General features: G+C 33.6%; 1 protein-coding gene and 1 long non-coding RNA gene across 2 annotated transcripts; both read right to left on the bottom strand.

The window, feature by feature from the left end:
• Window positions 1-4,029: 4,029 nt before the first annotated feature.
• LOC139844547 (uncharacterized) lies at window positions 4,030-6,300 on the bottom strand. Its single transcript, XR_011758006.1, has 5 exons — window positions 5,996-6,300; window positions 4,990-5,338; window positions 4,810-4,882; window positions 4,506-4,634; window positions 4,030-4,110 (listed from the first exon to the last, which is right to left on the bottom strand). It is a non-coding gene; the product is annotated as an uncharacterized lncRNA (long non-coding RNA).
• Window positions 6,301-6,678: 378 nt separating this feature from the next.
• LOC139843473 (uncharacterized) lies at window positions 6,679-12,389 on the bottom strand. The gene is made up of 5 exons (XM_071833557.1): window positions 12,119-12,389; window positions 9,564-10,896; window positions 8,514-8,774; window positions 7,991-8,146; window positions 6,679-7,131 (listed from the first exon to the last, which is right to left on the bottom strand). Exons 1-5 carry the CDS (start codon window positions 12,124-12,126, stop codon window positions 7,012-7,014), a joined length of 1,878 nt encoding a protein of 625 aa, XP_071689658.1. The 5' UTR covers window positions 12,127-12,389; the 3' UTR covers window positions 6,679-7,011.
• Window positions 12,390-15,460: the final 3,071 nt, after the last annotated feature.

Here is a 15,460-nt window from a genome sequence, read left to right as displayed (position 1 = left end):
GATATGAAATCAAAAGGCTTTACACATATTGATTAGGTTGTTATCTCATGGAGTAACAAGAATTAGTCATATGAAGCCTTGTTTACAATGGATGCTGATTTTTAATGTCAACTAAGGTTCAATAAGCTGTGTAGCTTAACCAATCTTTTGATAAACTTGGAGTTTATAACAAAGTTATCAATTGAGTAATAGTTTACTCAAATAGTTAGTACTTTGTAGTTCATTCCAAGATCCATTGTAAGTCAAGCATATAGTTGTAAAATGCATCATTACTTAGAGACATGGTTGCAAGAGTTTTAGTAAATATGTAGTATATATCTACGAATGAAATGGTTGCAAATCATTTGAGAAATTCATGCCTAGAGAGATATGTTTATGTGACATGTCACGTCTCAGGAATTGCGTAGATTTTGAGATTGTATTGAGTTTTTATTTTTCTCAACATATTTAATGTTTGATATCCATGACAATGTGTTTGTCAAATCTTATATACAAAGTACTATTGTGAGAAAAGTATGTCGGACAGATTAGAGATCAGCCCACTCACATGGGTGATCAGCTCCATCACTTTAGTAGTGACTGATGAAATAGCGCATTTTAAGTATATTGTCTGAGTGACAATTGAGCACAAACTTAAAATATTTGATGCTACAGTTGTAACGTTTACAACAATATGTGAATTATTTAAGTTTCACATTATCTGTCTTATATATCCAGATGTGAGTTCTTGTGAGAAAGACATGTTTTTATGAGTAGATAGTGAACTCGATTTTGAACATTGAGTATGTTTAAACTATCATCTGTGCAACATTGATTTAAAGACATACCTCTATTGGAAAAGGAGAAATGTTGCGGCATGTGATTCATACCACATGTGATCAAAACGACCAATAAGGGAAATAGAAGAAAAGATCTCTACTTCTATGTTATGTGAGTCCCTCGAGGTATTAGTAACTTCAGTTAATATCCTTATGACTTTTTCTTGTCTCGTGAGGCTTAGTTTGATGTTTGCTATCTTAAGGCGTTGCTTAAGGGTTATGAGTGATTCAACCTGGCTGGACGTTCTTAGAAAAGTAAGTTGAGCTAAGGCCAAAGGATTCTAAGAGAAAGGAAGATCATTTGAAGTTCGCATTGATTTGTATTCACCGGCCGGTCAATTATCTTGTCTGAGTGACAAATCTTAGTGATAAATGATAATTGGGAATACAATATAGTTTTATGAGCCAAATTGAGATCATGTGAGTTATTAATGTGATAAATGATCTGGGACATTGCATACTAAATCTACTCTTATCATTTTCTTGAGGCGCAATATATTCCTAACAGATGTATAGCACGTGTGCTCTCAAAGTATGCCGGTCGCACAACCTATTTTTCCGGTATAAACTGTTTGTTAAATACACGATTGTTTTCTCGAGATATATCAAATTCGTTTGTGTGCGAGTGGGAGATGTTGGAAATACATTGTACACCCACAAACTCTTACTGTTGTTAAGTGTGAATACCACATTAACTTGGAAGTGGTTTCAACAATTCATATATTGCCATTAATCTAATGATTATTAGAGGCCTTTAATATGTTATGTTGGAAATACATTGTACACCCACAAAAATGCTTTTGTGTTGTTAAGTGTGGATGTCACATTAACTTAGAAGTGTTTTCAACTATTCATATAATTGTCATTAATCTAATGATTAATGGAGGCCTTTAATATGTTGAAGATTTCAAGTATATGAATAATATGTGGCTATATATAGATAGGGCATATATCTAGGTTGATAAACACTAGCAAGAGTTAAAAAAAAAAAAAAAAAAAAAAAAAAAAAAAAAAAAAAAAACACACACATATGTGAGTGAATTGAGAAAACAAAAAGTATTCATGTTCGTTTGGTACGAAGCAAACTCGTTGAAGGAACTTAGGTTGTGAACCATGAAAGCTTTCCATTTGTGATTGCTTTTCCGACCGGTGATCTAAACGTCGATCCTATTCGCTTCCGCCGTATAATTTTTGGTATGTCTAGAAATATATCTAAATCCTTCAGCTTTCGAACATAGCATGAGGGTATGATCCACTGATTCGATCCCATCATTGCATATTGGGCAACGAACTGTGTCGACGTCTATACCTCGTTTATCTATTTCCAATCTTACTGGAAGTCTTCTACGCCGAGCACGCCAAATAAATATTTCTAGCTTGTCGGGAACATAATTATTGCGCAAGGTAGAGATTCAGCAAAGGTCTTGAGATAATTTGCTCATTGAGCAATTTGGTATCTGCTTTTGTAGTGAAAGTTCCATTTGAATGTAGGTTCCAAATCCACGAATCTACGAATCTCTGTCTTTGTTTGAATGCTGGAATGCTTCTATGGAGTTTAGTAAATATAGGAACTCATATTGGGTTCTCCCCCTTGGCTGCCTTGACCAATCCCATAACAAATTTCTTGACCCATAAATGAAATTGACCCGATCTTTAACTAGCGCCCCTTTATTAGAATTCCAACTTGTAAAGTCTTTCGAATTTCTCGCACAACAAACTATTATTATCGGGCCATCTATCATTCCAAAAAGACGTTTCCCCCTTCACCGGCAACTTTTACAAAAGAGTTAATAAAATTGATATTCAAGTTTTGTATATCGAAATCAATCTTACAAATGCTCTTCCAAACAAACCCAGAGTTAATAAAATTTATATTCATGTATTGTATATCGATATCAATCTTAATGCTCTTCCAAATAAACCCATTACCCTAATCTCGAATATAATCCATTGATCCCAAACCCCCGTACCGCCCATGTATACTTTTTATTATTTTGACTCAAAAAGCATCGTTTTCAATATGAAACCGCCACCACCATTTACCCATTAGCGCCAAGTTTTTGGCTTCAAGCGACCCGATATTAAGACCCCCTTATAATATGGTAACATAATTGTATCCCATTTTTCCCATGACATTTTTGAATTATCCCCTGACCCGCCCAAAAATAATTAATGTCTCATAACTTCAAGCAAGTTGATGACACCCATAGAGCACGGAATAGGGATATTTTTAACTAGTCTATTTTAACAATTAAATTGATTACTTAAACTCATCTATAAACTGATAAACATCACAAGATAATATGATAACTATGACCGTTATGATACTTCACAAGAGAGGAGATCTTGTGTAGCAACCTGGATAACCTGGAAGTTCACACGTTTCGTTTTTACTTAGAGCACCAGGGGTCGACTTGTTTTTTCACCGTTATACACATTTAACGGTGGGGACGGTGGGGAATCCCACTCCCTCCCGTCGCTAAATCTCAAAGTTGGGCACCAGCGTCGAGTGGGCAACGATGATTGCTTCTTTTTCTTTTTTCTTTTTTTTTTCTTTTTTTTCTTTTTCTTTCTTTTTTTCTTTTGTTATTTGATGCTGTTGTTGCTGTAATTTTTTTGTTTTTGCAGGTAATTGCGTGAAGAGGACGATGGAACGGAGTAAATATAAAAATAAATAATTAGGTTTAAAGTTGGGCCAAAACAGTTGGACTCTAAACATATATTTATATTTTGGGCTGAATTTTCTTTAAATATTTATAACAAGCAGGTGGCCAGCCGCGCGTTGCGGCGGCCACCACTCCGGGTCGAACAGAAAAACTTTTGTAGTCGTAATTGTTATCACACTGCTTCGGGCAAACTATTACATACAATTAACATGTAAACTAAACACTTATTCTAATTACCAACGCTATGTAATAGTTAAAATTGTACCAACTTATTATTATTAATCTAAATTTGTAACAAAATTTTTAACCATGCCCAGCAAGCTTGTACTTCCACACATAGTTTATTATGGAGACTTGACTCTAATTTCTAAGAAGGTAGAACTCCAGTAATTAAAAGTTTTCAGCATTACTTTCAGCATGAAGATAAAATGTAATGAAGTTTAACAATCAAGTACATGTCAGCAACATCAGGCGTATCCGAATCAGCAACATCAGGTGTATTAGGAAAAAGAAAAAAAAAAAAAAAAAAAAAAAAAAAAAAAAAAAAAAGCGTTGCAAAAAAGATGCCATTCATCACATGCTGATCATTGAATGGCTCATTTCTCATTTCCAGTTGCATTGGCTACCTATATGCAATGGACAGAGCCAATAAAAGTATCATAAACTGAAAATCACTCTATATCCCTAAAAAAAAAAATATATACATAAAAACTAAAACAACATAAAAATAAACGAATCCCTAAACCAAACAACAACAACAACAATACCCAATCCAACGAAAGTGGGGTATGGGGGAGGTGAGTGTAGACAATCATTCCTCGTACCCTAGATTAGAAGGAAGTCACTACTCCACCCGCGGGTATAGAACCCGCGCCTAGATAAGGTCGTCCCTCCCTCTACTCTAGCGCAAAAGAGATTGCTTCCTAAAGGACCTCCGGCCCGAAGAGCTCATAAGAACGAAATAGAGGGGGCAAATGATACGGTATGATTTTGGAAATCAAAGTGAAGGATAAAATCTTACTTTTTTGATTTTGGAAATAGGAAAAGGCGGTTAAGTGCATCGGTGGAGGATATGGTATAGAGACGGTGGTGTCACTGGCAGAAGCAATGGTGGTGATAGCATCAACAACGGTGAGATTCAAAGAAAATCCTAGTAAAAAGCAACGCCAAAAAGCTAAATTAAATAAAGAAAAATACAATTGAGATGAGTCAATGCTTAAAATAGAAGAAAAAGATGCAGCAGCGTGATCGTGAAGACAAAAGAGTGCAACGGTTGGAAGGTTTTGGTGACGGTAGCGGTCATCTACTGATGAAAAACAACCTACCATTATGACCCATTTTGACCAAGCTCTTTGCCAATTTTGACCCAATTCAGTTGAATGAGAAGACCATAACAACCTAGAAGATATGTATAATTTTGCATGTTAACCTTTTTCATTCTTCTAGATTACAGACAACATTAAACAATCGGCTATAATAAAGCAAACATATATAGAAATATATACCAGCTACTTGGAGTTATAGATCTAAATGGGGCATGCATAGAAAGGATCCATTAATACCCAAAAAATTAATCTGTATTCAGTAGAATGTATATACATTAATAAGTTAAGAAAATGGATATAAATAGTGCTGAAAGTACCTGCTTAGGAAATAGAAAGCATAATATAATGAAATTTCAGAACGTTAATAAACTTGTAGGCATTTGATCAAATATCTGATGGGCAAAACACACCACGAACAACTTCACCAAGCTTTTATTAGCATGAAAATAAAAATAATTCAATGAAATTCATATCTTTGCTTTGACCTTCAGAGTCGCTATCCCATTGCCAAACTACCATATGCTTAGACCTGCAAAGTCAATCATGAGACTAAAACTTCATTAGTCAGAACTATAAGTCGATTTTGAACCGAATAGTAATTGAACTTAATTTGAATAAAAAAAAAAAAAAGCAATGGGGAAAAGCACAGAATCTTAATTAACCAACAAATATATAAACATAACTTTTTCACATTAATACTTGTTCACCTAAATGACAAACCTCAAGCACACTGTGATTACATACATAGACACATCCAAATAAGTAAACTTCTTGATGTTAAAAATTGGTGTTTACAGGTAGCTAATATTTAAAGTTGTACAACATATAATAACCAAACTACAAAAGTGCTCTACTTTCAGCTTGAATCATTCAGGAACAACGCACAATATCTTACATAGTCAACAAATATATACATCGTTTACGTGTTAGAGTAAAAACAACAATTAGCCCTAGCTAACTATCATATTCATTCAATTAATCCTAATCAAATAATCAGCAACCTTCTGAATAGTCAATTTCATAACTACACTATTATAAACATTAATTAAGAAAGGACACCCAAGTGAATTACGAAATTGTTAAAAACCGAAGTCTATGAACAGATAAAAACCTCAAGAAATCATGGCTATTCATATGCTATAAGCCAATAATTAAGAGTGATATATGAACAAAAAAGAAATATTACCGTAATACAAACGCAAATGACGATGACGGTGGCTGTGACGGACCGGTGCCGGTCACGATGACGATGCGGATTAGGCCGGTGAGGATGACGATGATGGTTATGACGGTGCCAATGGCGGTTATGACGGTGAGGATGGCGGCGCTGGAGGGCCGCTTGTGGGTGGCGGATGGAAGGGAGATTCCGTGGGCAGCGGTGGAGGAGATGGACTGCGGTGAAAGGAGAGGGGTGGTGGTTGGGAAGAGTGTCTATGGTTTTGGAGAAAATAGGGACCAGGGATAAAGGGAAGAAGATACCAGAACGAAGAGGGAGGGGGGGGGGAAGGAATGGTACAGTTGGACAGTAGATTTATGGGGAGAAAAGTGTACGCTAATTAGAATATAGTTAAATTAAATTAAATTTATAATAATAAACATTTCTAATAAAAGTATTATTTATTTTTATAATTTATAATTATATTAAATAAACAATAGATAAAAGTATATAAAAATAATAATTTAATAATGAATTAACACGGAGATTTAACGATTTCCCCAGTATTAAATTTAACATTGAGATTTAACACTGCTCTTAAATCCATCCATAAAACCAAACAATGTCATAAAAAGTCAAAAATTAAACTGAGACTCGTACGCATTTCATTCTGAGAATATGTTGTACTCAAGTTGGCACAAATTTAAGTATATCGTGTAGTTAAATATAAAATGTCGTTCAAATATTGAAAACAGAATATTTCATTGAATTACAATTACACATTTATATCACCCACAGATTGAATTGATATCGCTCACTGGTGCCAATATGGTCATTTCATAAAGAATGTCACATTCTTTATATCTTATACTTCCTGCAACTAATTGTCCTTCAAAAAAGCTAAATACAAAACTTGCTTGTCCAAAAAGCTTCACACATTATCATGAAAGATGTAAAACAAGTAAAGTCAATCTATAAAATGTATTGTCGTTTACAAAACTTCAAAGCAGTAGTGATGGAAGAGACCTCAATAGAGACTCGTCTGTCTATGGGGCCATCAAGCTTTCAATCGTGTAGGTTAGTGACTTTGCCCAGTCTTCTTTAAGCAGCAATGTTTGAAGTGTGTGCATTACATCGTAATCAGGGTCAAGCTTCCGTTGCCAACCCTACAAAAATAAGAGCATATTTCTGATTTTGTATTTGATGCATACTAGTAAAGGGGACAACTTTAACCATTGGCCAATAAACAAATAGATCACGTGGGTTGTGCTTTATCTATCTAATGTGTCAAAAATAGGTTAACCGCTTAAAAGATCTAACCAATAGAAAAACAAATCAAGCGGATACAAGTGCGGAACAGGTCAGACGAAAGTCATCCCAAGTGTCATCATATACATAAAAAGCTCCCAACTTTCTAAAAGAAATTGTATTTGAAAAATGAAAAGTCATACACAACTGGTAAAATGTGACCAAAGGTACTTAAAAAGAAACTAGCATAATAAGAGCAATTGTGTAAACTAAAAACGAAATAACCATTATCTTATAAACTAAGCTATTGTATATATGAGGCATTAGATGAACAGTAATCAGACTATATTATTTTCACAATACAGGAACAAGTTACATAAGAGAACATCTATGCAGATCCAAAGTTTTATACCAAGAATGGCAGTTATTTGCTAAATCACATATACTTATTGGTTACTCGAAATTAGATTACCCATAATCCTCCACAAATATTAAAAAATCTATATTAGTTTACTTTTTGTTTTGGGAGTTGGTTTAAAAGTTAATGTTTGATCATACTTCATAACCAAATACCTATTGTTATCATGCATGCCACACCAAATATGTATTAGGGTAAGGACAAACATTTATGACCCGCGCAATTTTACCAACTGTATCATAACTTCCTACAACAAAACTACATGCAACGATAATTACCACAAATGAACATGCGGCATTCATGTTCATAATGTAAATAGGATTTTTAATGAAAAAAAAATTACAAGAATATGTTAATACCTCAAGAACCAAAGTTGTAACCATGACGGTGCACACATTTCCGTCGACATTGACTCGATGACGCCTGACTTGCTCTAACACTTCATGCATGCAATCAGCTGGATGAACAACATCCCCTTCTGGACTACCCCAAAAATCAAAGGCCTCTTTAACTTCCTATTAACTCCAAAAAAAAATGTGATTTTACATAAGTGGAACAAGTTGTAAATTTTCCATTAAAGAAGACATAATTACTCAGATAGTCCCTGTAGTTTACCTCAATTTGTACAGATAATCCCTGCGTCCTTCAAATGCAAAAACTTTTAACAGAGAGACGGTCCACGCAAAAAAATACAATTCAAAGGACTACCAATGGAAAAAAAATTCAGGGACTACACGTGAAAATTTGGGTAAACCACAGGGACTATCTGTGTAATTTTGTCTAACAAAAGTACCCGCTTTTGACCCGTCACAAAACTTATAAAATTTGCCACCTCCATCATTAAAGATTAATGTTAAAGAAAATAGATAAGAATAGCATTACTTTGATAAAAGCCTGAGGATTAGGACAATTTTGTTGTTTTGATAGCCTTAAAGTGCACTCGGCTGCAGTGCGCCCATCTCTACGAGCAACAGCTTTAAAAAATTCCAACAAATTGACTCTATCACTCTTTGAAAGTTCAGCAGTCATCCCTACATCAAGAAATATCACATGAGGCTTCGATTTGAATATCCCTTTTCTAGACGATTTGTTCCTAACAAGAATGTTTCCAGGATGCATGTCAGCATGTATGAAATTGTCAACCTGCATAAAACAAGGAAAAAAAAAACATTTAAATAAACAATCCACATTAAGGTTATGTACAGTATATGTAAAGTATGAGATTCCCATTTACATTTGCATAATTTGTCCAAAGTAGTCATTATAGCATATTACCAATATTTTAAGGCATTTTTCCAAAAATGATAATTTGTAACAGAAGCACATGGTTCAAATAATCACTAATATAAAAACCTAACCATAAAACAAATCTTAAGTGATTTAGCCATGATATATCTGGCTCATCATACTAAGTATTCTGTTGCATACAAGATCATTCTTCCAAATATGGTAATACATGAAACTGTTCTTTTAGTGTCTAGATTTCGACCCACTTTGGTCATAGATGGTTAATACGGATTGTGTTCTATGACTTCTATCTCTAAAAGATCAAACCATAATATTAAGTTAGAAAAAAACAGCTGAAATGGTTCACAAAAGCCGCCTACAGTGTAATTGTAATCCACAAACTCCTAAGATTTCAATTATAGTTGTAAATGCAATAACTTTGTAATCTCAAATTAGCACTGACATAATATTATTTAATTTAAAAAAACGGTATTGGTGAGTCAACTCAAACCAGGCCAACCTGATTCAACTCACACAAAAATGAGCAGGTTTCTGTCATGGCCGACCCACCCATTTTGCCACCTCTAACTATAAGTAACAATTGTAAGTAACAATTGTATTATCACTGGTTATCAGCACAAAGCAACAGAGGGGTTCAAAAACATGTAGCAAATAGTGAAAAATTAAAGGGATTAAGCTTATTACCAGCAGCATTTTCAAGAGTGCGTGGGTCCCAATATGTGCAAGAGAACTCTTAAGGCGAACATGTCCTTCAAGTTCATCAACATAACGCGCAACACTTTCCCCTTGTTCAAAAGTTTCGACCAAAACTGCAGGATGAACAAGCGGATACACAGGTTTAGGAAACGAAACGTCTCTCCAACTACGAAAATTATATATAAATCTACTCAAATGAGCCGCTTCACGCGCAAGATCAACTTGAGACATCATAAAAACTGCAAATTGTTGTACACTTTCGTCTAATCTCAACCAATTAAGTGTAGGAATAAACTTAGACATCTTTGCAACCACGTTAATAATCTCAAAATCTCGTTTAATTGATTCACCAACACCAGGATGTCTAACTTTAACTGCAACTAAAAGAGGCTTGTTACGCTTGCCCCGATATCTATATCTTAATGAAGCTCGATGAATTTGTGCAATGCTTCCGGAAGCTACCGGAACCTCCTCAAAATCATCAAAAATTTCAGATATTTTGCGCCCAAATGCCCTTTCAACTGTCTTTTTTGTGTATGCAAAACTATGTTCGGGAGCCTTACTATGAAGCTTAGAGAGCTCAGTACATAAATCTGTAGGAAAAAGGTCTGGCCTTGTAGCTGCCCATTGACCCCATTTTATGAACGCGGGACCCGCTATTTCCAAAGTACGACGTACAACTTTGAGCCATGTTTTTCTAGACGAGGGGCCGAAATAGTCTGCAAATGGAGCCATTACCATACTGGGTGAGAACAATATTGCTAAATACATAGCTCTGAATAGTAATATAAGACCTTCGAATACAGATAGTACTGATGAAATCAATAACGCGTGTCCATTTTCAGCACGAGTATAAAGATTATTTCTTGGTTGAAAATAATCAAGATTTGACCCTGCATCAGCTAACACCATATTGCCACATGTGAAAGCCAATATACCAGGAAGAACTATATATGAGCGGCTCAATGCTAATGTAAACGCTTGCGCGATCCTATTAATGCCCGAAACTCGATCATCACGATATGTACTCTTGGAAAGCCTCTTCCAAGCATTTCGGGCATGATGTGTTATAGTGTTATTGGACGGGACAATGGAATAGTTTCTGAAGAATGTATTCTTTCCAAATACACATCTGCCTTTGTATCCCAATATTGAAGGAAACCCTTCATTAACAACCCTGTTTTGAGAATACATCCTGTATCTAAAATTGTGAAAACCAGATCTAATGATTGACCCATGCTTATCAGCTTCTGAAATTACTCCCTTGTTGCTGGATCGGATTAACTGTGCTGTTCTTTTAATATTTCTGATTGCCAAGAACCTATATAATAACAAAAAAGTTAGTTGATCTTAAACAAAATCAACCTTGAAAAAGACACACACACACACACACACACAGATGGAGGGAAAATAAGGTATTTGGGAGTTATTCATCACTTTTGGGACATCTTAATTTCACACCTAAACGGTTCGCCATCTTTTTAATTGGAACCAAAGACGAAACTCTTATTCCTGAAACTTCATGCCTTTAAAGTAATTTTACAGGTTATCTTATGTAGAAGGCCAATAGTGTGAAAGAGGATAGCTAAAAGCTATGGAGTAAAACTAAGGTGTCGTTTGTTTTTCAGTTTGCATGCCTTTATTATGTCTTATGTCTGCGCGCCCGCAGATATTTTTACTACAGACTGTTTGTTTTTTTGAAGACATAAGATAAAATAATGTCTTATTCTGTCTGTAATCTCGCAGACTTAGAAATGTGCTTCTAAGTGCTGCAGACATAATTAAGTTATTCTGCAGACATAAAAACAAACAGTCTTCACTATTGAACATACAGACCTTCAGACCACATCTTCCTTACAGACGTGGTCCACAGATCTTCAGACAAAAACATCTTAAAAAACAAACAGCACCTAAGTATCAACAAATTTAAAAACTACATAAAAAAGGTTCTAACTTTATGACCCGTTCGAAAATGGCTGTCATTTTAATCAAATATTATAGAGCTCCAAGTAACGAGCTATTCAATCGTACTTCCCAATTCACCACCATCTCAACCAAGACAGAATAACACTAACAAATAAAACCACACTGCAAAAAAATAACTTAATTTGATTCAGACACTTAGTTATTTTAATTAACATGTAGTTAAAGATTTGTGATTTCGAATCATATGAAGCTTAGTAATTAGTTTCGACAAAAAAAGAACATTGCAGCCTAAAATTTAGTAGCTTTGTCCACATAAATGTAAATACATTCTTCAAAACCATCATAATAGGGCTTTCACTAAATAAATGAACCATTTTTAACATCTAAACACAAAACAAACAAAATCATACTTGGTTCTTGCAAATTATTGTTAGCAAAAAGTCAAGTAACAAGACTGAAATAGTCAACAATCATACAGATTTATCAATCAATGTATTCAACACATCTAGGCATAAAACTTCTATCGGTATTAACCATTTATAAAATTATAAAGCAATCAAATAAACATAACCCAAAAACCCTAACAGATTCAATATAAACAAATAAATATTAAATACCTTGACATGGCTAGATAATATACGTATATAATTAGGGTTCGAATCTAATAGCTGAATCGAGAGCATTTTCTACAAACAAAAAACGTGAATTCACCGCAACAGATCATCAGATATAAAAAATCAATTCAATATTCATTCGCAACCGTATATGTAATTGTAATCGTTGTTGTTGTTGATTAAAGCTCGATTGTATTGTCGGCGTTTGAGAAATAGAGGGGTGAGTTTCGGGAGAAACTTTAATTTTGTATTTTTTAGATTTTTAATATAAAAAATAAAAAAAAAAAAAAAAATCGATTGTAATTTTTTTTTTTTTTTTCTTTTTCTTCCTGTTTATTAAAGAGACGCACAGTTTCGCCCAAATTTGTAGGGTGTCTTGTTTGTAAAGGAAATTTTGTGGAGAACAATGCGTGTACGTGTACAGATGTGATGCGTTTATGTACAAGCTATTAATGCGTGATGTCATTCCTTTTTTCCTGTTGTATTTTTAATTTTAATCTAGAATCTAGACTTTTATTACTACATTATTTTATTACTACTAAAAAATTCAAATTAACTACCGTAGACGCTAGTATGTTTCCGACAATTGCTAGCAGTGTGGGTATGGTGGTGAAGGTGGCTCAACCCTCGTCTGATTTATCAAGCATTGGATCTTCGTTTGCTTTTGTTGAAACTACATGTGTTAAACATCTTCATGAGCTTGTCCCGGTGACGTTAATCTCTGATTCACTTACTAAAGGAAAGATTTGGGTTAACGACCTCTCTGACGCATCGACTGTGGAGAGAATACAGGGGCTACGTGAGTTTGTTTCGGTTCCTTTGTTTTGGGTGATGTTAGTCAACTTGTTGATAGGGATGTAATGGTTGATACACAAGTGCCATCGAGTCATGTGGTTCAGTCCGAGCACTTTGCTCGAAGTGATGGCAATTTTGTGTTTGGAAATTTTGAAGTTGGGAGTTCTTCTCGGGTGAATAAGGGTCCTCATGCGGGTGGTAAAAGCATTGGGTGTAAATCTACTGAATGTGCAGGTTGTGACAACCCGGAAATTTCCAACCAAATTTAAACTTTATCTTTATATTATTCTGACACGATAAGCAAAGTTTGTTAAGTTGAATCTCAAGAATTTTAAACTGTGTCCATACATTCATTTAAACCTCGACCAAGTTCCAACGATTCACGAACCATTAAATTGAACGAACATGATTATATATGTATATGTGTATATATTATAACTTGAAAACATTAACAAAGTATTAGGCGTATAATACTTTATATAAACGTATTTGTTTCAAAATATATTCTAATAGTTATCAACGGAACTAGAAGATAATATCAAATGACTGATTTATCAGATACATTATGATATGATTACGGGTCTATGTTATGAGGTCCACTGTGATTTAAGAAATCTATTCTTTTTGACAACATTCGAAAAATGGTAAAGTGATTTATAAGTAAGAACGTGGAGTGTAAATAACTTAGATGTTGGATATCGACAAGTTAAGTAACTCGACATTTTTCATTAAGATGATTTCATACGTTTATTTAACCTTTGGACTTTATCCCATGCTTCACCAACAGACTGTAATTTAAAAACTTGAAACCTATTATGAATATATATGATTCTACTTTTCTAAAACGTTTTATGATATAACGATTTCCATTATTTTAACCTTTAAACAAAATAATTCTTAAATATATTTAGTTTTGGAAAACAAAATTATCATATTTATTTGATTTAGTTTCAAATGTACAAAAATATTTTCAGTTTAAAAAGAACTTTATTATTAAAACGTATATAACTTTTATAAATATCTAGAACCACTTTTGACAACTCATTATTTAACCAGTATGATAAAGATAACGATATTTATATTTTATTTTATTAAGTATATATAACGATTTAAATTAATATTATATATATTTATACGCGTATTATACGTACATAGTTTTATACTTTTACTATACTTAAACTTTACCTTTACTTTATTTTTACTTTACTTTAACTTTAATAATTCACTTTAATAATTCATACTTTAATAATTCACTTTAATAATTCATACTTTAATAATTCACTTTAATAATTCATACTTTAATAATTCACTTTAATAATTCATACTTTAATAATTCACTTTAATAATTTAAAAATCTATTATAAATAGAATTCGATAGGTTTAATTATTTCATAGAAACTTGAAAATATTTTCTCTAAACTCTCTCAATCGATTTACATATATATATTTACTCCGTATTATTTCAAGATATTATTAGTATACATAAAATATTACGACGGAGTTGTGAAGACCCGTCCTAATCCATCCGGACAAAGTCCATATCGATTATAAACGATTCCCAACAGTTGATTACATCGCGAGGTACTTGACCTCTATATGATACATTTTACAAACATTGCATTAGTTTTTAAAAGACAAACTTTCATTTACATCGACAGTTGACAGACATGCATACCATTTCATAATATATCCAAATATAATTGACTTACTAATAATCTTGATGAGCTCAACGACTCGAATGCAACATCTTTTGAAATATATCATGAATGACTCCAAGTAATATCTCTAATATGAGCAAATTCACAGCGGAAGATTTCTTTCGTACCTGAGAATAAACATGCTTTAAAGTGTCAACCAAAAGGTTGGTGAGTTCATTAGTTTAACATAAATAATCATTTCATAAATTTTAATAGACCACAAGTTTTCATATTTCCATTTCCCATAAACATACGTCCCATGCATAGAGACAAAAATATCATTCATATGGATTGAACACCTGGTAACCGACATTCACAATATGTTTATAAGAATATCCCCATCATTCCGGGATACTCCTTCGGACATGATATAAATTTCGAAGTACTAAAGCATCCGGTACTTTGGATGGGGCTTGTTGGGCCCGATAGATCTATCTTTAGGATTCGCGTCAATTAGGGTGTATGTTCCCTAATTCTTAGATTACCAGACTTAATAAAAAGGGGCATATTCGATTTCGATAGTTCAACCATATAATGTAGTTTCGATTACGTGTGTCCATTTCGTAAAACATTTATAAAAGCAGCGCATGTATTCTCAGTCCCAAAAATATATATTACAAAAGCATTTAAAAAGAGAGCAAATGAAACTCACGCATATAAATATTGTAAAATAGTTAATAAAGTATTTGCATGTATTCTCAGCCCAAAAATGTATATAAAAAGGGAATAATGAAACTCACAATACTGTATTTTGTAGTAAAAATACATATGACAACATTGAACAAAGCAGGGTTGGCCTCGGATTCACGAACCCTCTTTTAAAGCTTTTCCCAAAAATATTTGTCCATGACGG

The sequence above is a fragment of the Rutidosis leptorrhynchoides genome, chromosome 4, assembly GCF_046630445.1.
Source record: "Rutidosis leptorrhynchoides isolate AG116_Rl617_1_P2 chromosome 4, CSIRO_AGI_Rlap_v1, whole genome shotgun sequence".
Classification (NCBI taxonomy): domain Eukaryota; kingdom Viridiplantae; phylum Streptophyta; class Magnoliopsida; order Asterales; family Asteraceae; genus Rutidosis; species Rutidosis leptorrhynchoides.
The sequence above is the reverse complement of the archived record's forward strand: the minus strand, read 5'-3'. Positions and strand labels throughout refer to the sequence as shown.

Excerpts from the sequence above, each read along its gene's own strand:
- LOC139843473 (XM_071833557.1), bottom strand. Across the intron at positions 8,775-9,563 it reads CACTCTTGAAAATGCTGCTG|GTTGACAATTTCATACATGC; the intron begins GTAATAAGCTTA and ends TGTTTTATGCAG. Across the intron at positions 7,132-7,990 it reads TTACAACTTTGGTTCTTGAG|GGTTGGCAACGGAAGCTTGA; the intron begins GTATTAACATAT and ends TTATTTTTGTAG.